Source organism: Tursiops truncatus, chromosome 9 (genome assembly GCF_011762595.2).
Source record: "Tursiops truncatus isolate mTurTru1 chromosome 9, mTurTru1.mat.Y, whole genome shotgun sequence".
NCBI classification, from domain to species: Eukaryota; Metazoa; Chordata; class Mammalia; order Artiodactyla; family Delphinidae; genus Tursiops; species Tursiops truncatus.
The window spans coordinates 61,941,920-61,968,356 of record NC_047042.1 but is presented as its reverse complement, the minus strand read 5'-3'; the positions used below and the strand labels follow the sequence as shown (position 1 = coordinate 61,968,356).

General features: G+C 35.1%; 1 protein-coding gene across 7 annotated transcripts in view; it reads right to left on the bottom strand.

Annotated features, from left to right (window-relative positions):
• BBS9 (Bardet-Biedl syndrome 9) overlaps positions 1-26,437 on the bottom strand; it is a 439,924-nt gene that overhangs the window by 251,459 nt on the left and 162,028 nt on the right. For all 7 annotated transcript variants that reach the window (XM_073809810.1, XM_073809813.1, XM_073809807.1 and 4 more), the window contains 3 exons: positions 13,585-13,766; positions 8,980-9,056; positions 6,023-6,076 (listed from right to left, as the gene is read on the bottom strand). In XM_073809810.1, coding sequence (XP_073665911.1) covers positions 6,023-6,076; positions 8,980-9,056; positions 13,585-13,766 — 313 coding nt within the window. The remainder of the gene's footprint in view (positions 1-6,022; positions 6,077-8,979; positions 9,057-13,584; positions 13,767-26,437) is intronic.

Below are 26,437 nucleotides of genomic sequence, written 5' to 3'. Positions count from 1 at the left end.
ATACCATCTGAGAAAAAAAAATGAGCTGTCACAAAACATAACCTGTAACATAGGTGGTAGATTAAAAAGTTCTACTCAGTTAGAAACTGGGCAAGGGAGTTGAACAGACTTTTCTCCAAGAAGATGTACAAATAGCCAATAAGCACGTGAAAAAATGCTCAAAATCTTTGTATGAAATACAAAGTAAAACCACAATGAGATACTACTACACATCTACTTAAATGCTATAACCAAAAGGACAGACAAAAACAGGTGTTAGCAAGAATGCAGAGAAACTAGAACCTGCATAAATTGCTGATGGAAATGTAAAATGGTATAGCCATTCAAGAAAAAAGTTTGACAGTTTCTTTAAAACTTAAACATAAAATTACCATCTGACCTCACAATTCCATGCCAAGAGAAATGAAACATATGTCCATCCAAAAACTTGTACACATGTTCATAGCAGTACTATTCATAATAGCTAAAACTAGAAACAACCCAAGTGTCCATCAACTGATGAATGGACAAACAAAATATGGTATGTCTCTACAATGAAATGTTATTCAGAATAATATTTAATAATATTAATAATAACAAAAAGAAATGAAGTACTAACACATGCTACAACATGGGTACATTATACTATGCTAAGCGAAAGAAGCCAGTCACAAAGACCACATATTATATGATTCAATTTATATGAGATATCCAGAGTGGGAAAATCTATAAATCTACAGAGACAGAAAATAGACTAGTAGTTGCTTTGGGATAGTAGTGGGATTGGGGGTGGGGGAATGGAGAGAACAGCAAGTGACAGCTAATGAATATGGGGTTTCCCTTGGAGGGACAAAAATGTTCAAAAACTAAATTGTGGTCATCATTCTACAACTCTGCAAATATACTAAAAATCATTGAATTGTACACTTTAAAAGAGCAAATTGTATGGTATGTGAATTATATCTCAATAAAGCTATTAAAAAATGTTCTCTCAAAAGCAGACCAAAAACATCTGCCCTCATGTCTGGTGAATAATTACATCATGAGATATTATATGTGTTCATTCTTCTTTACATGTATAGATGTGGCATCATGAATTATTTATTTTATCTAGTATCAGTATATTACCTTTTACACAAGTTACGCTCTAAAGATTTCCTTTCTAGGTAGGTATTTACTATCAATAGTTTAAATACATATCAAAGCACTACATTTTCTTCCACGGCTTAATACAAAAATACCTGACATAACTAATTCTAGAAAATATCAAAGAATGGCAATAATGACTGCTGCATTTCTAAGCTGGCTGCATTTCCAAACTGGTGCTCTTAGTTGATGATGCTTGGAATGATAATTCCCATTCCAGTCAGAGTTAATAGCTATGAATTCTGGGTTAACAGTTTGACTGAGAAATAGGGTGGGTATGGGTAGAGAAGGCCAGGACTTCTCTCACTCACCCTGAGGAGGAACGTCAATAGAATCCATCAGGCCCAAGGATCTTTACTGGGCCACAATGCTAGGGGCATCAAAGAAAAAGCTTAAAGATCTGGCTTCCACTGGGAACATTCTCTCTTTGGATTTTGTCTCCTAAAAGCCCCAGCCTCTTTGAACAGTCTCTTTGGATGAGTTTATCCACATGGTAAGCCAGATTTATCACAGTCACTGGCCAGGTAGAGTTGCTAGACCAACTAAATCACAATCTCTGGGAGTAGACCTGGGTATTGGTATTGCTTTAATAGTTCCCCAGGTGATAGCTATTTACAACCAGAGTTGAGAAGCACTCTTCTATTATACATGGCACCTTTGCTATGGAATAATTTAGTCTAGTTACTAGACTCTAGTATATGAGACAGATACATTCCATTATTAATTGACATAATGCAAGGGCATACTTAATTTTTAAGAAAAGTCATTTTGAATTTTCTCTTAGGTAAAAGGCATGTATCAACTATTCCTTAATTATATATATACATACATACTATAGATAAACAATATACAAGAATATACATCTGGCCCACAAACATTATACACATATAATTAGATTCAGTAAATGTCTTGTATTAATTTTAAATGATGTGTATATTCTGTACAACTTAAAATAAGCACAAAATTTTTGACTTGCAAAGTAAAAATTTTAAAGGACAACTATTGATGCAAATAAGTACAATAAACACAGCAAATGAACAATGAACACTCAATTTTTACTTTATAAGCCCTGGGAATACATGGCGGGAAATCTGCATACCACAAAGATTCTGTAATGATATCTGACCATTATAAAAAGCATAATACCTTTTTAATAAAACACTGATGGTTATTATGGGAAGAAGAAAGTACGCATGTGCTGTAGACATGATAGCTATTCCACTAAATAAACAGAACGCAATTTCAATATTTTACTGTTAACAATAATATGCTGGTCTGTACATATATTTTTAAATAAAATTAATGATAATAACCATTAGCAGCTTTCTATATTCATGAAACCATGCTAATAAATTATTTATGTGTATTATCTCATTTAATCATTACAACATTGTGAAACAGGTACTATCACAATATACCATTTTACATAAGAGAAAAATGTGGCTCAGAGAAGCTAGATAATTTGACTAACGCTACTCTGATTATAAGTGGAAGAAGCACAATTTAACTTCTGTCTGTCAGAATCCAGAGCCCACACTCTTAATCAATTGTGGTTAAGTTCCAAAATAACTCTGCAAATGAAGAAGTACCGTCATTTTACAGTTTAAAAATAGAGGTTCACAGAAGCTCAATAATACGTCTAAGACCATCCAGCCAACATGTGCAAGAGAGCTGAAAACTATGACCAGGAACATCTTGTGAGAGGTTAGTTTTAAAAATGAAAATGAAAAATCCTTGAGGTAGAATAAGCCATTTTTAAGACAGCAGACGTTCTGACTCTGCCTGGCATAACAACATGTACTTAGACAACAATCGTACAATTTTACTTTGTTACAAGTGCTTGCATTTAGTTTAGATGCAAGATCAATGGTGATAACTCTCATACACAGATCTATTGAATCCCAACAATGGACTAGGCACTTTCAAAAGTGAATCAAGAAGATGTGTGACAAAAATAACTACAGTAACAAAGAAGAGTTGTGTTTGAGCCAAAAAAAAAGTTAAAGACTTGGCTAGACCATAAACCTCATATTTTAAGAGAAAAATAATTATATTAAGGGGGAAATATGAAAATTAATATCTGAATTTTCCATGCTATTTTCCATTTCTAACAAAATAAAATATGATCCTCAGGAAACATAATACTAAATTTTTATCCTAGATATATAAACATGACTCCAAAGGCCAGGTATTAACAACCACTCTGCCTTAGTTGCCTGCAATAGATAGATGGTCACGCATCACGCACACACACTCAAGGTAGCCACATCTTCATTCACTTGGAACGGATGGAAAAATTTTCTCAATTAACAGGATTTATTATGATGGAAACTTACATGGTTATATATCTTGGCTGCTGTTGTTATAAAAGGCTATAAGGAGAGATTTATAACAGAAATTTGTATAGGAACTGTCAGGCAGAATCAGGAAGTCATGGTGTCTGCTGCTTAAGTCCAGCTGATTTTGTGCAACTCTTGTGTGTCGCATTCTTTCCCATTCTTTTATAATGGCAATAAGGAAGAGAGCTGTGACTTAGCCATTCTCAAACATAGTTAAATGTTATTCTCCTAATGAAGGAGAATTTTCCAATAGTGTCATGCCACCATTTTAAGGTGGCTATTACACATGAAAGCTTAAGAACGGCATGGGAGGGAAATGTGTATTTATTTATAGCAGTAACTAGTAGTGAGGGAAAAAATTAGCATGAGCAAAGTTATCTGGTTTAGGTACAAGATTTCTTTTTGCAATTTGCAGTGTGCTCCTGAATTATTATGTTATGTGTCAGAACAGTATCAGTAGATAGATATAAAAGAGATTTCCCTACACAGAAGTCTATAGATCATTGCTGGAACGTTACAGGGTTGTTGGTTTTTTTTTCTTAAATGATTGATTTCTTGCCACTAATGCTTTTCCAGACTCAGAAGTATTAATGGGATAGAGCCTTTGATTGGACAGGGGGAATGGAGACTGGGAAAAGACCACCCTTGCTACCAGTGGCAAGAATCCAAAAAAATTAGCTTAGGAAACTGTTATAAGATTCGGCTCCCTTCAAATTCTACCAAAGATCCCCACACTTGGGCCACCCGCTGGGTCTAGTATAAGCGAACACAATTGGTAAAGCCTGGTGCCCTGTCAAACTCCTCCAAGGACAGCAACCCATAATCTAAGAAAATATAAAGCCCTGTCCAAGTTTTGACTTAGCAAATCGCCAAGATCCACAACTTTCCCTGGCTCCAAAGTCTGGGCAGTGATAAATATTTTCAGCTTAATAATGTGCTGACTTATTACCACACTTTAATCTAAATGCCTTAAGAGGGTTCTACATTTGAGTTCTAGTTCTAAAATTCTACAATGGCAGGACTAAAAATCTTAACCAAAACCACATCCTTCATATTCTATTTTTTGGGGACTATCAATTTGTCACTACTCTATTTTGTGGCTTCTTCATTTAATATTTTCTTGCCATAAATACATCCATTTAAAGTTAATACTATGGCAGATAGATGGGTGGAAATTCTTTTCAAACACACACATAATCATACATAGAAGAAAGATATTATTAACATTCATATGATTCCCCAATATATATATGATAATACAATCAACTGCTTGGTCTACTATGAATGTGATGACACAATTCCTTTAGTATATTTAAATACTAATTTTGTTTCTAGAAAAAAGACCCTTAATCACACTACACATTTAATTAATGGTAGGAATAAGTCATAACAATTTTTTGTTATATACATATTGCTATAAATGCAATTACTAGTTTTATATTTGTAGTAAACAATAAAGGCTATCTATTTACTACTCAAGGCTGAGGAAAACTTACAAATGTCAACTGTTTGGGTTTTTCTTTTTCTTAACTTTTTAACCAAGAAATCTTTTGTTTAATTGAATAAATTTAATGTGTAACATTGTGTACATTTAACGTGTACAGCATGTTACTTTGATACATTTATATATTGCAATATGATTGCCTAGGCAGTGATATTTATCACATTACATAATTATAGTACAATATTATCTATATTCATTATACGGTGCATTAGATCTCTATGGCTTATTTACTACTCATTACAAGTTTGTGCCCTTAAACATCATCACTCTTAACCACCCCCAATCCCCTGGTAAGCACCATTTTACCCTCTGTTTTTTACAGGCTTAACTTTTTTAGATTCCCACATATAAGTGATATCATACAGGACTTGTTTTTCTCTGTCTGACTTATCTTACTTAGCATAACGTGCTCAAGATCCAACCATGTTGTTGCAAATGGAAGGATATCCTTCCTTCTCATAGTTGAATAATATTCCATTGTGTATATGTACCATATCTTTTTTTATCCATTCATCCATCGATAGGCATTTGGGTTGTTTCCACATCGTGGCTATTTTGTGAATAATACTGCGATAAACATGAGAGTGTATATCTCTCGTGGGAAATACTATTTTCATTTCCTTTGGTTTATAGCCAGAAGTGGAGTTGCTGGGTCATACAGATTTTTTTTTTAATTTTTTGAGGAACCTCCAATTGATCTCCAAAGTGGTTGGATCAACTTACATTCCCACCAACAATATTTAAGGGCTCCCTTTTCACCACATCCTCACCAGCACCTGTTGTCTCTTGTCTTCTTTATGACAGCCATTCTAAGGTGTGAGGTGATATCTCATGTGGTTTTGATGCACATGTCCCTGACCATCAGTGATGTTGAGCATCTTTTCATGTGTCTGTTGGCCATTTTGATGTTCTCTCTGGTAAATGTCTATTAGTTCTTCTGCCCACCAAGTGTTTGTTTTACATTTCCATAAGCTACTTATAGGGTGACAAGTGGCAGATGTGATGAAATGTGTGATATTGTTTGCACATTACAGTCTAGAACTATGTACAATACCTTCACTGTGACTGAAGGGACAAGGTCAGCTCCCACTTCAACATCAGTAGATTGCTGTAAACACAGAATTGAGAAGAGAAGGAAAGAATAGTTTCAATACTGCACATCAATGAGTAAACACAGTAGGTGTGATACATACTTCTCACCACCAAAAAAAACTATAAAGGATTTATCACTCTGATGGCAGACTAAAAGAGTCAGTGTGGCTTTTTGGATGGCTTCACTGGGAAAGTCACAAGCTAATATTTAAAAACCCACGACTCCAAAAAGGGAAGAAAAGTTCACATATTTTACTATCAAACTACTCTATTGCCAAATGTCCTTAAAAACTGAAACTAATTTACTCATTCTTTATATTATAGAAAAGAAGACTTCTGTATATTTTCTATATAAACAGTACACCATTCTTTTAGGTCCTTGTATTTTTAGCTTGCCAAAGGTATGTTTTATTCTGATTAATAATATGTATTGATATCTAAGACATGTAACTAATGATATAAAGATTCAGTGGCCTTACATCTAGAAAATAAAACAAAAGTAGGAGTGTATTTTTTTTTCCTAGCGCATATCATAAACTCTTTTACTCTTTAAGCATCAGCCTTGGTTACCTGGTCCTATCTCTTAAAGAATTCAGAATATAATATAATAGAGCAAACATTTCCTTAGAATTTATAACTTTGTTTTAGAGTGGTAGGTTGAGAGGAAAATATGGTCACTCTATAATAGAATAAGATCAAAGCGTAACATATTTTCTAATAATACCCACATGAATTCCTGAGGGAACAATTAAGATCATGAAGTCTCTGTCCAACAATGAATAAATCCATTGTACTTTGTTAACCTATTTGGAATTATTTTACTAAGAAAAATTAAATCACTTCTAAGCAGTGGGGATCACTATGATGTAATGGCCATCAGCATAATTAAGAGTTGGGAGATTCATATTCTATTTATGATTCCATAGGAAACTATATATGAACTTTGATCCAACTTCTCAGTCAAGAAGAGAGGATAGCGATGTTTATCTCTTCTATAAAATCCCCCATTCTAACGCTAATTATATTATTTTTTGGATGTGTGCTTTCATAACAATGATTGAAAATAAAATATTAAGCCAGGCTTTTTGCTCTAGTATTACCTAAAATCCAGGAAATGTTTTACATTTAGCTGTCGGCAGTTCTGGAAGAGAAACCAACATCTCCTGTTTCCTGCTCTTTTCAATCCATATTTAACACCTAGATATTTCAGGGACAAAAGTCCTTTGGAAACATGAAATTACAGCCAGAGAGAAGTAGCTCTACAAAGACAACATAGCATCACAGCCACCTAAATCGTTGGACTGATGTTTTCCAATGGGATGAATATGATACTCTCAAGAATCTCTTAAGAAGGAAAGAAATAGTAAGAAGGGGAAATGAAGCTGAAAAGAGACATCTAGTTAAGAGAAAAAACCACTCCAGGTTACTGATAGGGAAATATATATTACAATACAGTGCTATTACATAAGGCCTTTCCTCAGAAAGATCAAAAGTTGCTAAAGAACAGAAAGGGAATTTCAATCCAAATAGCCTATGTTTAAGAGAACCTAGAAAAAATTATATAAGTTGCCCAAAGGAAAAAAAGAATCATTTCCAAGGCAAGAAAATGTGTGTACATTTGTCAGCTAACTAAGCAAAAATGTTCCACTCAGACTACACCCTTCAGGTAGAGTGAGAAATGGTGTGTGTTGAATATCCAATGTTTAAACAGTACCTCTACTATGTGACTCAGCTGGGTGAATGTTTCTTTCATATATAGTCCTACTTTCTTTACGTATACCCAACTTACTATACTATGGCAATGTTAGTGTTTATCACAACTTGGGTTGGCTGTTTATACTAAGATTAATCTTTGAAAAGCTTATGGAACTACTTACTATATTATGCTGTGATAGGTAAATATCAAAGTCATTTCCTAACCAAAAATTATATGACATAAATTCCATACAGAGTAAAAAACAGTGAATTCAATCACTTTCCTAAATTGATCAACTTTGGTACAGATATAGATAAATTTAATATATTTTGCCCAAACTGCAGGCAGTGAGAGAAAACCAACCATAATCTAACAAGTGCGTACAGAAGACTAAACAAAGAGATGGGGTAACGTAACCAAGGACAGTCCTCCTTTCTTGTTTCTCAGCTTTATTAATTCATTTATAGAGCGAATATATACTGAACACCCATTATGTGACTGGCACTAAGGATATGACACTGAAGGAGACAAGTAGAATGCAGGTGGTGGTGGTGGTGGTTGTGGTGGTGATGATCGTGATGATCATTTTAAAAGAATTAAAATGTAATTTTATTATTATAATGATTTGTTAGTTAATTACCATAATTCAACAAAGTGCATTCTATTACTATTCCCATTTTACAGATGAGAACACTGAGACTAAGAAAACTGAATACCTTGCCCTGGGTCACACAGATAGAAATGAGAGAAAAAATAATTCCTGGCCCAGCTCTATTCTTAAACTACTTCCCCACCACAACCACCATAATGTATTAAAGACTATAAATTACCAAACCCTGAGCTATGCCTTTCATAAACATTATCTCATTGAACCTTCAACAAAAATCTAGTGGGGTCAGTATTGTTTATCTGGATTAGGATTATCTCAATACTCAGTACTGAAAAAGTTTTTTTAAAAAAGTAGGTAGATTCAGAGTAATGGTGAGAACCTCTTTGACCATTTCCCTTCCCTCCCCCTTTTTTAAGACAGAAATCCTGCCTAAGGAACTTCTTATTACACAAAGAACTCAGAAATGTTTTTTTCTATAAGTAACAAAGCCTAAAACTTATCTTTCCTAAATTTTCTATTTGGAGGCCCAGAATTTAAACCAATACATTTTGATCCCAATTTATCAGAGTCCGCCACTATCACAAACCCTTTGAAAGTCTGCAAATACACCTACAGAAACTGAATCAAAGTTAGGAGAAACCACGGCAGAGACTTTCAGGTCATCTTCTCTCTCGGTCATAGGCCATACACCTGTAATTTTAAGAGAAAAAAATGTATTTACTCATAAAGTAAAACTTGCTGTATATAGTTGTTTTAAGGTTTATCTATACCATATATCAAAAATATACTCACGAGTTGAAAAAAAACTGAGGCATTACAGAATGAGAAGCTTTATGCTAATTCTTTCCCTTCTACATTACTAGAAAGAAAAACTGTCTCTTTTTCCAAAGGTATTAGCTAAGATGTGACCCATTGACTGACCAGTGTCAGGAATTTCAATTCCCTATCCTTAGCTACTGGTAGAAGCCAAAAAGAGTACAACTCTTTTGAAGGTAAACTGGCTATAATTATCAAAATGTAAAATTCACCAAAAAAATGTAAAATTCATATACCCTGTGACTTAACAATTCTACTCCCAAACATTTACCCAATACTCATAGACATGCCCAAGGAGTTTCTCTGTTGCTAGTAATTATTAAAAACAAAGCAGCCTAAATCTAAATTATATTTCTATTAATAGAGAAATAGTTAACTAAATTATGGTATATCAATACTGTGCAATGGTCCAAAACCCAAAACTCTAAATTAGAGTGCTGTCCATCTTTATATACTGACATGAAAAGAAATCCTAGATATGCTATTGATTTTAAAAAAGCAAGATGTAGTACAATGTCTCTAATACACATGTATTTGTATAAAAACAATTATATAAACAGGAAAATTTTCTCAAAGAATACACAAAAACTTTTAATAAAGGTTACCTTTAAATAATCTAGTGGAACTAAGACCTGGGGTTTATGCTTTCAGTACTGTCTGAATTATTTCAACCATATTCATTTTCTCTTTACAATTGAAAATTTCACAATTTAAAAAATGTTTATAGTGTATAATGAGGTATTAAGAACAAGTTATAGAGATCCTAAATAAATAAGAAACATAAATAATGCACATACATATGTGTATATATATACATATATATATATGGCAGATTATTGGCTGTCCCCCTAACATCCATTCTTCTCTCCTCCTTCTTTGTGGCAGAACACTAATTCTGTTGAGGCATTCACCTCATCTCAAAGTTATTGAATTGGTCAAATCCCATCATGATGATTTCTCCCCTGACCTTTTGTTGTTTTAGTCGTGATCATGGAGCCTAATCCTGGCAGATGTGAGGTGAGGAAAGGTGGGAGTCGGCATGCTGGTACATGCTTCTGGGAAAGCTAGTCCTCCCTAATAAATGGGGATACTTGGGAGAAATATCTCTCTTCTTCCCTGGAAATCATACTTGCACATAATGCCTGGAACTGCTAAAATCACCCTGTGACCCTGAGAGGAAACATCCCCCCACACTGAGGATGGCTGACTGAAAATATAGAAAGCACCTGGATGAGGTCACATGAATCAGCTGTCTCACAAAGAGAAGAACCACCTACAATTGCCACCAGGCATTCCCACCAATATTACACTGTTTGGAATAAGAATTTCCACAACTTAGTGAGAGTATAAAAGGCTGCTTGTTGCCCACCCAGTAAAGATTCTTCAGTTCTTCTTTACTAAAGAAGAGTCCAATTTTATCCTAAGTAACAAAGTGCTCAACCAAAATGCTAAATTTCCCAGGCTCTTTTGCAGCTTGGAATGGCCAGTCAGATGTAAGTGGAAGCTGTTCAGGATGTGGCTTCCAGGAAAGATCGTTAAGTGGGCTGACTCAGCTGCAGATGTGAGGGCAGGAGTTCCAGAAGCCATCCTAGACCAACAGAAGACCCTGGGTGAGAAGGAATCAGAGTCCCTGATGACTTTGGAACTGCCAAATCAACCCTGGACTGCCCATTACTGGACTTCTTTTCCATGAGAAAGAACTAAACCTGTGCCTTATTTAAGCCACCCTATTTGGCATTCTGTTATATGCAGCCAGACATAAACCCGAATAGCACATCTTCCAACAAGGTTACCAAGTACAAATGTTTCTACTACTCAATGGTAGAAGCAACTTAGTTATCCTAGACATATTTCAAATGGGTGAAGACTTTCATTTATACGCCCATGTCTTACTGCTCTCTTTCCCTTCCTGAAGACACAAGTATGCTGTGTGGGAGTCTATCTCAGTATTGTACCCTTTCCTTCATATCCATCCCAAGTAAAGAACATATCAACTGTCTAAATCAATCATAAGGAAACTCTGTTTTTGAAAGTGCCTACTGATAGATGTTGTTGACTACTAGTAACAGAAATGCAAGGCAGGATTCTCACTAATGAGTTGAGTATGAAAAGCTTCAAAATCCATAAGCCATACAGAAATTATTACTATAATTTCATGCTTACAACATACATCCCTCATATAACTTACACACATAAAATCAGCTTCAAAAATACTTTTATTACAGTAGATAATATATACCATGTGTAAAACAAAATATACTCTTTAAATTGGCTTTACATTTTGCTGCAATTCTTGCTTTGAAGAAATAAAACAAGCTTTAAAGTGCTGAACATAACCCACAAGACTGTGAACTTCTTTTTGGCAAGTTAAAGTCACTGTATTAAAATAGGTGGCATTTAAATGAATAATGAGGTCATCAAAAAGTTCAGAGTTTTAACTTCTCATAATCTTCTGTAATGAAATGATTTGGTGCTTTTATATAATTACAGGTTTTGGGGTTTTTTTTTTGCGGTACGTGGGCCTCTCACTGCTGCGGCCTCTCCCGTTGCGGAGAACAGGCTCCGGACGCGCAGGCTCAGCGGCCATGGCTCACGGGCCTAGCTGCTCCGCGGCATGTGGGATCTTCCCGGCCCGGGGCACAAACCTGTGTCCCCTGCACCGGCAAGCAGACCGTCAACCACTGCGCCACCAGGGAAGCCCGATTACAGGCATTTTAATGAACAAATATACCACAATTTTATAAGTGTAGAGAATACTAAATTTTTTCCATATCTAGAAATAAAATATGTTAAAAGTCTCTCTTTTTTAAGAGTCTCGGTTTCTTTTGTTCGAATAAAACCAAATGATGGTGGCAAAAAAGGGACAGAGAACTTCAAATATTAACTTTGAGGTTATGTAAATAATAAACTTTGCACTCATCTGTGGGTACATCCCTAGCTTAATTAGCACTTATTTTAAGATACACAGAAGAATCAGGGTAATGACAAGCAAAACAGCCTAACCCTTCTCACCCAAGGGCATCACTATGGCCACCAAAAAATAACTTTTAGCTGTAAGGGATTTACCTGAGAAATGTTTTACATAATCAAGTGTTAATCAAAATATCGTTAGCACACTGTTTATGGAAAGGCCAAAATCTCAAGACACAAAATTTGTAGTGAAAAGCCACATTAAACTTATTTAACCAACTCTGGAAATTTCATGTTTCATATGTATGCCACTCTTCTCCAATTACATTTTTAAGTGACAAAATGAGACTTCTATTCCATTAATCCCAAAACACTAGTATCAAACATGGAAAAAAATATGCAATATGACACATCCAGTTTTAACTATTCTCTATTTGACATGAGGGTCCTGACAACAAATGGGTTTTTAATAATTGGAGGTACTTAAAAGACCTAAGTTTCACTTGTTTATTTTCAAAACTTTCTAAGAGAATGTGTAAAACCAAAGCATAATAATTTTATTTTAATATTAATATTTTTAATATATTTTCTAAATTCCTCTGAATGTCTCTTGGTAATATGGGCTCAAAAATACATAAATCTAGGAAAGTGATTGGACCAGGATTAAGATTGGCTCTGTTGTTTTGGTTGGCTTTTGATGCTCTGCTTCTTTTATTATTCCTGCTTGTTTTAACATTTCTTTTAAGTGAAAATAGTCCATATTTTTTCTCATTAAAAAAATACTTTTACCTGACCCTGAGAAGGGAACTTAAAGTAATGCTTTTCACATGTCCAACTCAAACTGCAGGATTGCTGTTTTGTTTCTCCTTTTAATTTACAGTAAAATTATACCCCTGTGAATCCCAAAGTAAGATAATATTGAGTTATACAAAACTCAAGAACTGAAAATATCATCAGCCTCTGAGTCATTAGAAATCAGCATGCCACAGGCTACACTCCATTTGGATCACTAATTAACTACAAACATAAATTATATCACTAGGCTGCAAATGACAACATTTTTAGTAACAAAGTAGTAATTCACATACTGCTTTGGTTTCTTTTAAAATAAGCAACTAAATTTTTTTCAGGGATATTAGAAGTTAATAAATGGTCACTCTAAACCTTAATGTAATTCTAAAGGTCTAAAACCACTATCCAAAGAAATACATGTTCCTTTCTTAGAGTTTAAAGAAAAAAACTCAGCACTGTCCCTGAAACACACTAACAAAAGTATTACCTTAAATAGGACATATTTTTCAGAAGCTATAAAATACAAATTAAGCACAAAGACTAGTGTGTTAAAGAGCAATGCTGTTTTTACAAAAATGAGTTTAATTAAGCCTGGGGGAGAAAATCAACTAATATGTACAAAACATTATCCATATACAAAATAATATAAATTTTACAATGAATACTAAAATCAAATAATAAAAAGCTGCAAACGAAATACCTTGTGATTTGTTAACATCTTTGATGATTTTCTGAAGTTCTTTCAATTCTACATCAAGTTCATCATAGTTTAGTTCTCTAGATTCAACTTTTGGAGCTTGGAACAAAGAAGGGTCTGTCCCCAGGTATGAACACTGCAAGTGACCATCATCACTCAGAGTGACTATCACTCCCTTTAAATCACTACAAAAAGGAAGAGAAAATGAGACATAATTAAAATTTTTGGTGGATTTAGATTTAATCTAGACCAACTAGATTTTCATTCGATTCAGCTTCAACATACCATTAAGAAAATGACTATATAACGTATCTATTTCTAAAGTTTTACATCAAGGACTCAATTTAAATGTTTCAAACATGATTTATATTTACAGAAATATAACAATTATTATTAAAGCTTCCACTTTTGGGGACATAACTATGTGGCAACTCATGCTCTAAGAGCTTTTCAAGGTCTTACTTGTATCATTCAATCCTCACTGCACCTCCCACTTGGCAGATTCATAATAAGCAGTGAACAACACGTAGGAGCTACAATGGATCAAGAGCTAGGCTCCTGGCTGGCTGAAGACTAGGGCTGAGGCACAGGAGGGAAGATGGGACAATCCAGTGGAGGAAGCCCTATGAGGCCTTGAAGAGAAATGTGCCCACTGCTCTTTTCCTTTTCCTTCTCTCTACCCTTAGGACATGCTTCCCCTCCCTCCCCAGGTCCACTCACCATGGCTTCCTTCACACACACTCCTATTCAAGTAGCTCTCTGGTCTGTTCTCTCTTTCCCTTCACTCTTAGATAGAAGTATCCCATTTTCTCATTTAGTAGCTCTTTCTCCATCACTCTTCTCATCCTGATTATCTCTTTTCCTCCCCATCCTTTCACTCTTCCTTCCCTCTTAGGCTCCCTCATCTCTGTTATTCTCTAGAAATAGCCATAATATATAAATTATAGATAACCTTAGCATAAATGCTTAAAAATAAAAGTTGTACATTTCCCTGAACTTGCTATAAAAAGTAGTTGAGATGAACACTATTGGCTTCCTCCCTACCTTGCCCAGAGGGAAAAAAATTCAATATTGCCATAAGTCATTTTGAACTGATATAAAATGAATTTGTTTTAGATTTGTTTGTTGTGTTTTCTATTGGTATGTGATTTAAAAAAAAAACAAAAAACAAGTTTTCCAACACTTTTCTAAAGGTTAAATATTAGTCAAAAACAACAGAAAACTTGAGAGAGAAAAGAACTTGAAAAGAAGTGTTGCTATTTATCTGAAGAAAAGGAGTTAAGGTATATGAGTCTAGGACTCATTCACAACAAATAAGAATTTTTAAAACTCCCCAACTTTGGGTCATGGCAAGTGGTCAGCTCATTAATCTAAAAGCTCAACTTGATTGACAGTAAATACTACCATTGCTCAATCCTTCCCATAAGGTGGCCACCAGCAACCACTTCGCCACCTGCCTTTAACACAATATTCCTGTACATACTTTCTCCAGGATATATACATAATTCTGTAATGTGACTTCAGAAAAATAAAAAATAGATTGTTATCACTGATTTGATAGCTAAAAAACTAGCTAAAAACTAAAAAGGGGACTTGGGTTCTAGCTCTGACTCTGCTCTATGTAGCTGAGTCAACTTGGAGAAGTCTTCCTAAATGCTTTATGTCTAAAATGAGAGGGTGAAACGAGATGATCCTCAAAGGTCTTTAAGTTTAACAAACTGGTTCCATCAAAACAGCTCAGAAAATAAATATTCCCAAATGAAATTATTTTCCTAAAATAAAATGTTTTCACCCCTGTAGTATCTCTGGGCCTGACCCTTTCCTTGCAGGCAACTGAAGCCACTTAGTGGCCATGGAAATCCCAACTTCCAGCTCTGACAAGCCCATTTCAAGAGGGCAAACCTCTGTCCCTATTGAGTTAGTTGTGACTGTAGTCTGTTCCCCATTCCACCCAGACCTACTAAAGTCTGAGAACACAGTAAGTCCTAAGGAAACGCTAGGAAACTAAAAGGCAGAGCTTCTCAGACAATGTGGTGATCATCAGTTCTTTGAATCCAAAAGTGTATTTCCATTTTATCTTCCCCCTTTGAGTGATCCATTATAAAGGAAACCTAGCATGAGACATTACAAATATACCTCACTATCCAAATTTATTTGGTCTTTGAACTGGACAGCTTATTACAGAATCAGTTTCATCTCACTGTTTTAGATGGCAAATAGCAACAATTTAGATACAGGGATTTATCTAAAAATTTATCTGAACCTATTAAGTTGTTGAGTTCAGATAGAGAGAGTTTGAATAGTAGTGTATACACATATTTCTTCAGCGTCTCAAAAAGAAAAAAATCTTTACTGGTGTTTTGAGATGTCCAAACAGAAAAGGGAGAAGCCAGGGTCTTTACCCACTCAAAGAGCTTAACAAGCATCACCAGAATGTCTTAACACTAAATTCCAAAACTTAAGCAATTTACTTTTTTCTTATCAATGGTATTAGAGCCATTACCTACAATTTAGATCAAATAACAGAAATTTAGAATAGCTGAATTCATTTAACATTGCATGTTTTATTCCACAGGAACACTAACACAAGCTCTAAAAATTTTAGAATAAATCAGTGAAATTTCTGTCTAAAACATCTATGATGGAAAAAGTACTTTGACACAGGTCTAGACCACTACTTAATATATAAGTAATGTCATCACTCGGTATCTTAAATGCAAAGGAAAATTTTTAAATATATATATATATAAATATATATATCGTTCCTAAAGTTAAGCCCAACTTAAGTATAAAGTCCAATTTAAGTATAAAAGAAGAACACAATCAAGATTTTTTTAATCTTTCTACATAAAGAACATTTTTAAAACAATATTGTCCATGTGAGTTAATGTGTAAAATTTTCTGAGTGATAGAATTTTATGTTAGGAGAAGCCATCAAGTAAATCAAGTATTGTGTGCCTTATTACTTACTTACATCCTTAAACACTTTCAAAATGAAGGTCTCTAGATTACTCTGGTCCTTGAAATACATCAGCTAAACCAAGGAACCAGAATAATGTATTTTATGAGGACTCAAGGTCAAAGATGTTATATTGCTAGGACACACAATAATTTTGTGATTTTAGCAATGGGGCATGAAATTAAACAATAGAGTTAGCTCAAGAATCTGAGGGTAATTGTTTCTTCACTCAGTAAACAGATCCTGGCCTTAACAACACATTCAAACAAAATTCCAGATGGATTTTAAAAGTTAAATTAAAAAATATGAAACTACAAAAATATTTATCTGCCCTTGGGATGGAAAGAATTTTTGCTGCAATAAAGCAATAGAGGACAAAGCAAAGGATCTCTAAGTTAAACCACAAAAAAATTTTAAACTTGTTCTATGCTTTAAAAATACATTACAGTAAAAAGAACAAACTGGGAAAACCTTGGCAACCAACATAAATATATGATTTAAGTTGAATCATATGAAGTTGTGGATATTCAACTGTTTTTGACCTATAAAAACAATTTTGTAGTTTCCTCTACTATGTAAAGAACTCTTACAAGTCAATGAAAATGAATATATCCCAAAAGAAAAAGGTCAAAGAAAATGTACAATTCACTTGAATCAGCAACTTAAAGGTTAAATAATCTATGGAATTAAAACTTTTATGTAGTTCTCTTTTTCTGACAAGGCCAATCTATAAAATGAGTAACTTGAAAGTATTTGAAATACAGCTCAAAAGATAAAAAATGAACAGTTTCTTTTGCTAATACAATAAAACAAATGAATAATAGCTTTAAAAACAAATGAAGGGCTTCCCTGGTGGCGCAGTGGTTGAGAGTCCGCCTGCCGACGCAGGGGACGCGGGTTTGTGCCCCGGTCCGGGAGGATCCCGCATGCCGCGGAGCGGCCGGGCCCGTGGGCCATGGCTGCCGGGCCTGCGCGTCCGGAGTCTGTGCTCCGCAACGGGAGAGGCCACAGCAGTGAGAGGCCCGCGTACAGCAAAAAAAAAAAAAAAAAAAAAAAAAAAAAACAAATGAAAAGAACATGCACTGAATCTAACGGTTCTTGTCCAGCTGCACTTTATGCAAAATAAAAATATTTTAAATTATCAAATCATCAAAGTCTGGTTTTTATTATGATATACAGATATCAAAGAAATCTTAAAAACTTAAATTTTGGATTCTTTCATGCCTTTACCAAAATAATACTGAAACAGAAAACAAAAAGTAGGAAGGTGCATGATTTTCATCTAGTCTCTTTTTTATTTACTATCTGCCTCTCATTTCTCTACTATATTTAATTTGCTCATCATTCATTCACTCATTCATTCATTCATCAAATATTTTCAAACACCTGTTATATGCAGGATGCCATTTGAAGTGCTATAGAGCATACACAGATAAAATCAGAAATTAGCTGGAAAAGATTGCAACCCTGTAAAAGAATAAGACATACACCTCGATAAGTATGCATGGGGTGGAAAACATAAGAGCTATAAGACAAGTATAAAGTACTTTAGTGTTCAGAAGTAGGAATGTCATTTCTAGCCAAGGGGATCAGGGAAATTTTGATGGAGGAAATAAAAGCTTAAACTGGACACTGAAATTCAGTCTATTCTTCAGATTATTTCTGAAATCTGAATTAACTCACGTGTGATTTGTAAGTAAGGAAATGATGTCAATAGAACTTTGAAGTTGGTTCATACTCTTTTACCCATCACCTGAACGTTTTGAACCTCCAAGTAGTAGCAGAAAAATATAGTACATGGCTATATACAAAGCACCATTATTCCACTGTTCTTTTTGGCTCAGTTTGCAAATATGTCCTGGATTGAAAGTGCTTCTTACATGGTTCTCATGTTCAGTTTGTCTTTTTTCCTCAACGCTTCCTTCATGCTACCATCATCTTTCTATTTAAAAGTAAAGTCCTATTTTAATATGACTGTTACTTGGGTTTGGCTTGTTTGTTTGGTTGATTAGTTTCTTGGTTGGTTGGTTCGCTTTGCTTTGCTTTTTTGGTGCTCCAATCACAGCTGTATAAATTTTAAGTGATCTGCCCCACGACAATTTATTTTGCTTGTTTGTTTGTTTTTTACTTGACATATAGTTGATTTACAATGCTGTGCCAATCTCTGCTGTATAGCAAAGTGACTCAGTTTTACATGTATAGACATTCTTTTTTTTAATATTCTTTTCCATATGGTTTATCCCAGAAGATTGGATATAGTTCCCTGTGCTATACCATAGGACCTTGTTGTTTATACATTCTAAATGTGGCAATTTATTTTTAAAGACTTCTTACTGTTAACTTGTAATTTATTACATTATAACATAAATATCTGTAGTATTTGAGCCTTTGGGATTTGGAGAACAGGTGTGAAGAACATTCAGCATGGAGAACATGAGAGAAGAAGAGGGAGAAAAGTTTAGACTATGTATGAGAAAGAACAAGCAACCTGGATACAACATTCATTGAATAAAAAAAAAAAGAGGAAAGAGACTTGGGAATAAAGCCATCTAAAGACCTTAAGCTTTAATCTATGTAATTGTGGAACCAGTAAAGACTTTTGAGCTAGTGAGTGACATGAACAAAATATGCTTTAAAAAGATGTACCCTAAAAGACTCAATATAGTTTAAAATGTTGATTCTCACCAAAATGATTCATAATGTAACACAATCCAAATGAAAATCCCAGAAAGCTTTTTTTTGTAGAAACTAACAAGCTGATTTCCACATTTCTATGGAAGTGCCAAAAAAAATACCTAGAATGGCAAAACAATCTTGAAAAAAAGAATAGAGATGGAGGGCTTTCATAAACTGACTTCAAGACACACTATAAATCTATAGTAATTGAGGAAAAGGACTTGTGTCCTCTGCATATAAAGAACTACTATAACAAATGACCAAGACACACACACACACACACACACACACACACACACACACACACACGCATACAAAATTCAACTGGGCAAGACTTGCATAGATATTTCACAAAGTATAAAAACTGTCAACAAGCTAAGAAAAAAATGCTCAATATTATTAGTCATTAGGGAAATGCAAATTAAAATCACAATTCGCTACCACCACACATACATCAGAATGTCTAAATTTAAAAGACTGACTGCATTAAATGCTGGAGAGGACGTGGAGCAACCAAAACTCTTATCTATCACTGGTGGGAGTGTAAAATGGTTTAACCAATGTGCAAAAAAGTTTGGCAGTTTCTCATTAGACTAAACATATACCAACCCTCTAACCCAGCAATTTTACTCCTAGTTAGTTATCTAAAATAAATGAAAACATATGTCCACAAAAAGGCTCATACATAAAATGAGATAAACAAGTTATGATACATTCATTGAATGGAACATTACTCAGCAGCAAAAAATAAACCAATACTGGTACATGCAACAACAAAAAATGAATGTTGAAAAATATTATGCTGAAAAAAATGACAGACATAAAAAGTACATACTGTGTGATATCATTTATATGAAGTTCTAGAACAGGCAACACAAATCTATTATGAAAAAAATATGAACAGTTGTTACTTGGAAGCAGGGGAGAAGGGGATTATTAACTGGAAAGGGACACAGGGAAAATTTCTGTGATGGAAATGTTCTATAACTTGAGAGAACTATGGGTTACACAGGTGTATATCCGTTTGTCAAAACTGTACAGTTAAGGTTTGTGATTCCCAATGTATATAAATTTTACCTTTAAAAAAGGAATTAAAAAATAGGGTAGGCAGAGGGGTAGAAAAAGCCAGCATGCCAGAACACTGATAAGTGCTGAAGCTGAGCACTGGCTACAAGGGAGTTCATGATGCCATCCACTTACTTTGAATATATTTAAACTTTTCCATGATACAAAAATTGGGGGTTCAAAAAGAAGCAAATAAAGTGTATACATACTACACAAATACATATAAAGTGATACCATCAACACAAAATACTTTTAGTGATAACGTATAAAATCTACCTTGACATGAGCTGGGACCTGCCTCACATTTTAGCACCCATTCCCACCCTTATTCACACATGTATAAACAGACACACAGAACTTTTAAGTGTGTGTGTGTGTGTGTGTGTGTGTGTGTGTGTGTGTGTGTGTGTGTGTGAAATAGAGAGAGATGATTTATGTGAATACTTGGTATTTTTAAGTACTTTGTTGACATATAGCTACTTAAATGAAGCAACAATTCCACAGCAACTGATTCACTGGTAAAAAAACAACTAACAAGCCAATGTGTGGGCCCATCAATGTTACCCTTTCCCCCCCAAATAATTAAAGGCATCATTATTTTTTGATGCTAACACTGACTCCTCTTTTAAAAAGTATCTCTTCCACAGAGATACTACTTACTTACTACCTTCAAATAAAATAGACCACTTTACTATACCCACTAAATAATACTTATATAATAGCACCTACAAAATGTTATAGCATTTCTTTAAATTTTTGCATGTTAGTCACCTTTAACCAGGCTGTTAATTCCCTCAGGGCAGGAATTATGTGACACTGAATTTGTGTCCCTCAATGCCAGACACAATGACTTCATCTATACGAAATTTTCCAAAAGAATTCAAAATTCACCTCTAATACTAAGTCATAAGCAAATACAAAAATGCCACAACATTCCATATACCAATCAATAATTATAGACTAACAAGTAAATCTAGAATTTACTGTATGTCCATAATACTTTAAATGGAACCCTTTAGATCAATATAGGATAAACCCAACTTTATTTACAGTTATCTAATGTCCCTTCCTTATTCCTTCTAATCATCAAATAATAAGACAATGCCAAAAGGAGTGGGAAGATAAGAATATGCAGGTGGTAGCTCTAACCTGGCACTGAGCCTTGAACGTATGAATGCCAAGAAAGCTAGTATGCAAATATAGTCTCTCCCAAGGAAAATAAGAACTTTTTCTAAAGTAAAAGTTCAAAGCAATGAATCTTTCCATAAATAAAACTAGATGTGGGAGTCCTTCCCTGATGCATGAAAGAAGACATGATTTGGTGCCATAATTTTCTAGTGTATTAATTTTCTAGTGTATTAAGCCCTTGCCGGAATTAAGTCAGGCATTAAGGAAACCACCTGTGTATTTTTAGCTCTTATGTGTTGAGGATTTACTTTTGCAATTTTTAAAAATAATTAGGCCTTGTTTGCCCTTCTCTGTATGACCATCTCTCAGGTAAAGCTTCATATCAATACCTTTTGACATACATAGTTCGTACGGAATACAAAATCTGGGAGCCAGGAAGAATCAAGCATAGAATCTAAGTTTCCTGATGCACAGTGAAGTATATTTTTGCCCACCATTCCATGTTGACTTCCCAAGAATGGAAAATTTAAAACAATTTTTAAGGTGTAATTTGAGGTTTGTGTAAATGGTTTTCAGTTATTATTGCTATCCACAATTAGCCTCAATAATCAAGAGCTGGATTATTTAATACGAGAGACATGGTAATTAGAATGCCCAAGAAAAGGACAAGTAAAATGGGGGAGCCAAGGCCAGAGTACAAACATATCATAGTAAAAATAGCTCTGCCAAAAGAAGTTGTCACAGCAAATTGCAGAAATTACAGAGGCTGTAGTTGGGTAGACTGAACAAAATACCGTTTGTAGTAAAGAAATTTCTAAGCATCAAAAACTCAGACATGAGCTTGCTCTTTCAAACCTCTCTTATTAGACTTACTAGAAAGTCACACAAGACTGCTAAATCTGGCTAATTATGTTCACAAGACTGAACAGGTAAATTGCTAACCAGAAAAAAAAAGAAAAGATATAACTTCTAGAAGTGCTTATTTTGTACTGGGGAAGCAAAATACATTTATAAGGACTTAACTCTAACCTCTTTCATTATTGAAAATTATGTGTTTATTTAGAACTTACTGTATCCAGGCATCATTCTAGATGTTATAGATAGATAGGCAGGTTACACTGGTCATTTTCCTCAAAGAACTTAAAGGACAGTGGCCATTACAGATATGTAAATCAAACAAGAATGTATGAGATGTATGAAGCATGCTCTGATGAATGATGGATGTAAGCAAGGGAACCAATAAAAACAAAGTGAAGAGCACACACACACACACACACACACACACACACACACACACACACACACCCCTGCATAGAGTACACGGCGTTCAGGAGGTGTTTTACCAAAGCCAGAACCAAATAGATATTCAACAAATATCTATGTGAGTATCAAAGATGTGTCAGAGATCGTTCTCAAATTGAGTACCAGTGAAGAAACAACACAAAAATCTCTGTCCTCCAGGAGCTCACATTCTGGTAAGGAGAGGAAAAACAATGAACAAAAGAAATAAATATATAGCAAGTTCAAAGGTGACAGGCGCTATGAAGAAAAAGTAAGCAGGTAAAGTAAGCCTCAAATTGGACCTAGAAAGAAAGACATGAGTTGCATAGGCTGGGGAGGGCATTCCAGAACAGTGGAACAGCATTAAGTATCAAGATACACCTGTTTCCATCAGCCAGAAAGTCTATTTCTCCCCAAGGGGATTCATATGGAAAAGTGGGGGTGATAAAAATTAAAGATGATAAAAATACAAAGGCTTTGAATGCCCTGCAAAGAATTGTAGACCTTACACCACAAGCAATAGGAAACCACTGAAAGATCCCAATGGAGGAGGAACAATAAATTTTCTCAGTACTCCTCAATTTCATGTAGTATTTGACAGAACTGATCATGTCCCTCCCATTCACTCATTCCATAGGCACTCACTGTGCGGCTACATGATACTGTGTTAAAAACAATACTTTTAAATTAATACTATATTACATGTCATAAAAGGTTACAGAGGTGTGGTTCATCTCTGGTCACTAAGGAAGATAGGTGCTTATATTCCATTCTAGATAACACAAGACCCTATGTGCTAAGTAATATAATGAATGAACAAAGTTCAATAGTAACATAGAAAAGGACACTATAAAATGTTAATATTATGAAACCAAGAAAGGCTTCATGGAGAATTTGAAAAACAAATAGGATGTAAACAAAAGGAGATGGACAGAAAAAAGTATTTCAGGTGGAGAATTTTAGAGAGACACAATCATATGTCATCTCAAGTGCAGTATGGCAAGAAATCGTAAGAGCTTTTCTGCATCAGAGTTAATTCACAAAAAATTCAAATCTTTCTGGGCCACATTACTTTTCTTCCAAAATTAAAATAGCTTTTATCATAATATACCCTGTGGGGAAAAGTGTATTTCTTACTATTTAGATTAACATTATTTTTTTTGTTGTTTTGTTTTTCTGGGTTTTTGGGGGGGTTTTTTTAGATTAACATTCTATTGAAGAATGTCAGTGGGAAAAAATAATGACCACTATTTTAAGCAATTAAAATGTTAACATCAATACACAGATATTTTTAGGAGAAAAATCAAGGCAGCTTTCAAACACATCATGCAGTAAACAAGGCAGGTAAGTGAAAAGTGTCTGTAAATACAAATGGGCCAGACTATGACAGATCTTGAAGGCTGTGAGCACTCTCTTTTAAGTAAAGCAATAACAGAATTAGACAACATTTTAGAAATGGGACCTTTTTTAAATGCAAGTCTAATCACACCATTCCCTGGATCAGAAACCTCCAGTGATTTTCCATTTAAAAATCAAAATCCTGGGACTTCCCTGGTGGTCCAACGGTTAAAACTCTGTGCTCCCAATGCACGGGGTCCGGGTTTGTTCTCTGGTCAGGGAACTAGATCCCACATGCTGCAACGAAGATCTCGCATGTGGCAACGAAGATCCGCGTGCCACAACTAAGATTGGGCGCAGCCAAATAAATAAATAAATATTAAAAGTAAAATAAAATAAAAATAAAAATCCTTTAAATTAAGCTATGACCTCCGCTTATTTGACCTGTAGTCACTTCCCTCCCCCACCCATGCTTCCCAGCCCTCCATTCCCTATCCTTCTACTGACTTCCCTCTTCCACTTCGTTGGAATTGTCATTCTCCATTCCCCTTTAGTACCTGGTATGCTCTTCCTCCCTTCTCTTTAAAAAGGATCTTTGTTTAGCTCAAGTCTACTCATCCTTCAGATTTCAACTCAGAAAATTTTCCTAGGACCTCACATTCTAGGTGAGGTCCCTTGTTTACATGCTCCCAAAGAACAAGGTACTACTATTCCTTCAGGATTTTTCACTAGTGAAATAATATCTTTATCTGTGTAATTATGTATTTAATATCAGTCTTCCTCACTACAAATTCCATAAATTCAGTGACTATGATTGCTTTGCTCATAAACATATCTCCAGAACCTAGCACAGTACCTGGCACAGAGAGGGAGGCTAAATAAACACTCACTGAATTAATTAAATGAAGAAAGCGAAATAATTCTCTGTTGTGGGGGAATGCATTCTAGGATGCATCCATGCATTCTACGATGTTTACCACCATCCCTGCCCTGAACCCACTAAATACCAATAAAAACTCTCTCTCTTGTGTTATGACAACCAAAAATGTCTCCAGGCATTGCCAAATGTCCCCTGGGTAGCAAAATCTCTCCCAGATGAGAACCACTGAGCTAGGAGATAATACATCCTGGTTTGCAAAGGTCAGTCCCAGTTTATGCCTGTTGTTCTGATACATTTATTAACACCACCCCCTTTTACTCTCAGAAGTATCCCAGTTAATAAATTATATTGTCATCCTACCTGGATGTATCTATATGGGTTCTCTTGCCCAGACCAAGTGAACTATTATGTACATAATGACCATGGTATTTCTTCTAACCTACCAGAAATTATAGCATTATTTCCAAGAACTATGGTTTAAAACAAACAAAAATAAACTACCTTTGTATTAGGCTTTGAAATTAATGGAAATAGTACAATGATAGTGGACAGAAGAAACACAGCAAAGATACAAAGAATAATAAATAGTACATGATGATCAATTAAATGTGGGAAAAGAAGTCAAATAAAATCCCTAAGGTTGAACCTGAGAGAGCTGGATATAAAGACATCTATCAAGATTAGATATACAATAGAAGGTGGGTTGTATTTTGTGGAGTGAATGGGGAGAAGATGAAGATAGTAAGCTTGAATTTTGAAGCACCCCCCCAATACTCAGGTGATACCCACCAGACATGTGGAAGCACAGGACTTGCAGGGACAGAGAGCTTTGTTGGGATGTGCTCCACTCCTTTGGCTCCAGTGCCATTGGATTTCTCCCACTTATCTACTCCTTGTTTTCTTCAAGGGCTCTTCTTCCTGCTTCCTAATTTTGAGAATCCCTAAATACTACTCAAACTTCTCCGCTTCCCACTCTCTGTTAACTCTGAGAATTCATTCTATTAGCTATTACCTTTGTGATAACAATTGCCAGTCTCACTCACAGCCTGTAATCTCAAATATCATGTGACCAGATCACCTGAGTACTTCCACTTGGATTATATTAACTTTCATGTGTATGAGTCTTTTCAGTTTAAAAACAACTTTCACAGCGGGTGGGGGGGACCTTCAAGATGGCGGAGGAGTAAGACATGGAGATCATCTTCCTTCCCACAAATACATCAAAAATACATCTACATGTGGAACAGCTCCTACAGAACACCTACTGAACGCTGGCAGAAGACCTCAGACTTCCCAAAAGGCAAGAACTCCTCACAAGAACTCCTCACACATACCTGGGTAGGTCAAAAGAAAAAAGGAAAAACAGAGACAAAAGAATAGGGACTGGACCTGTACCTCTAGGAGGGAGCTGTGAAGGAGGAAAACTTTCCACACACTAGGAAGCCCCTTCATTGCAGGAGGTGGGGGGTGGGCAGGGGGGAAGCTTTGGAGCCAGGGAGGAGACTGCAGCAACAGGGGTGCAGAGGGTA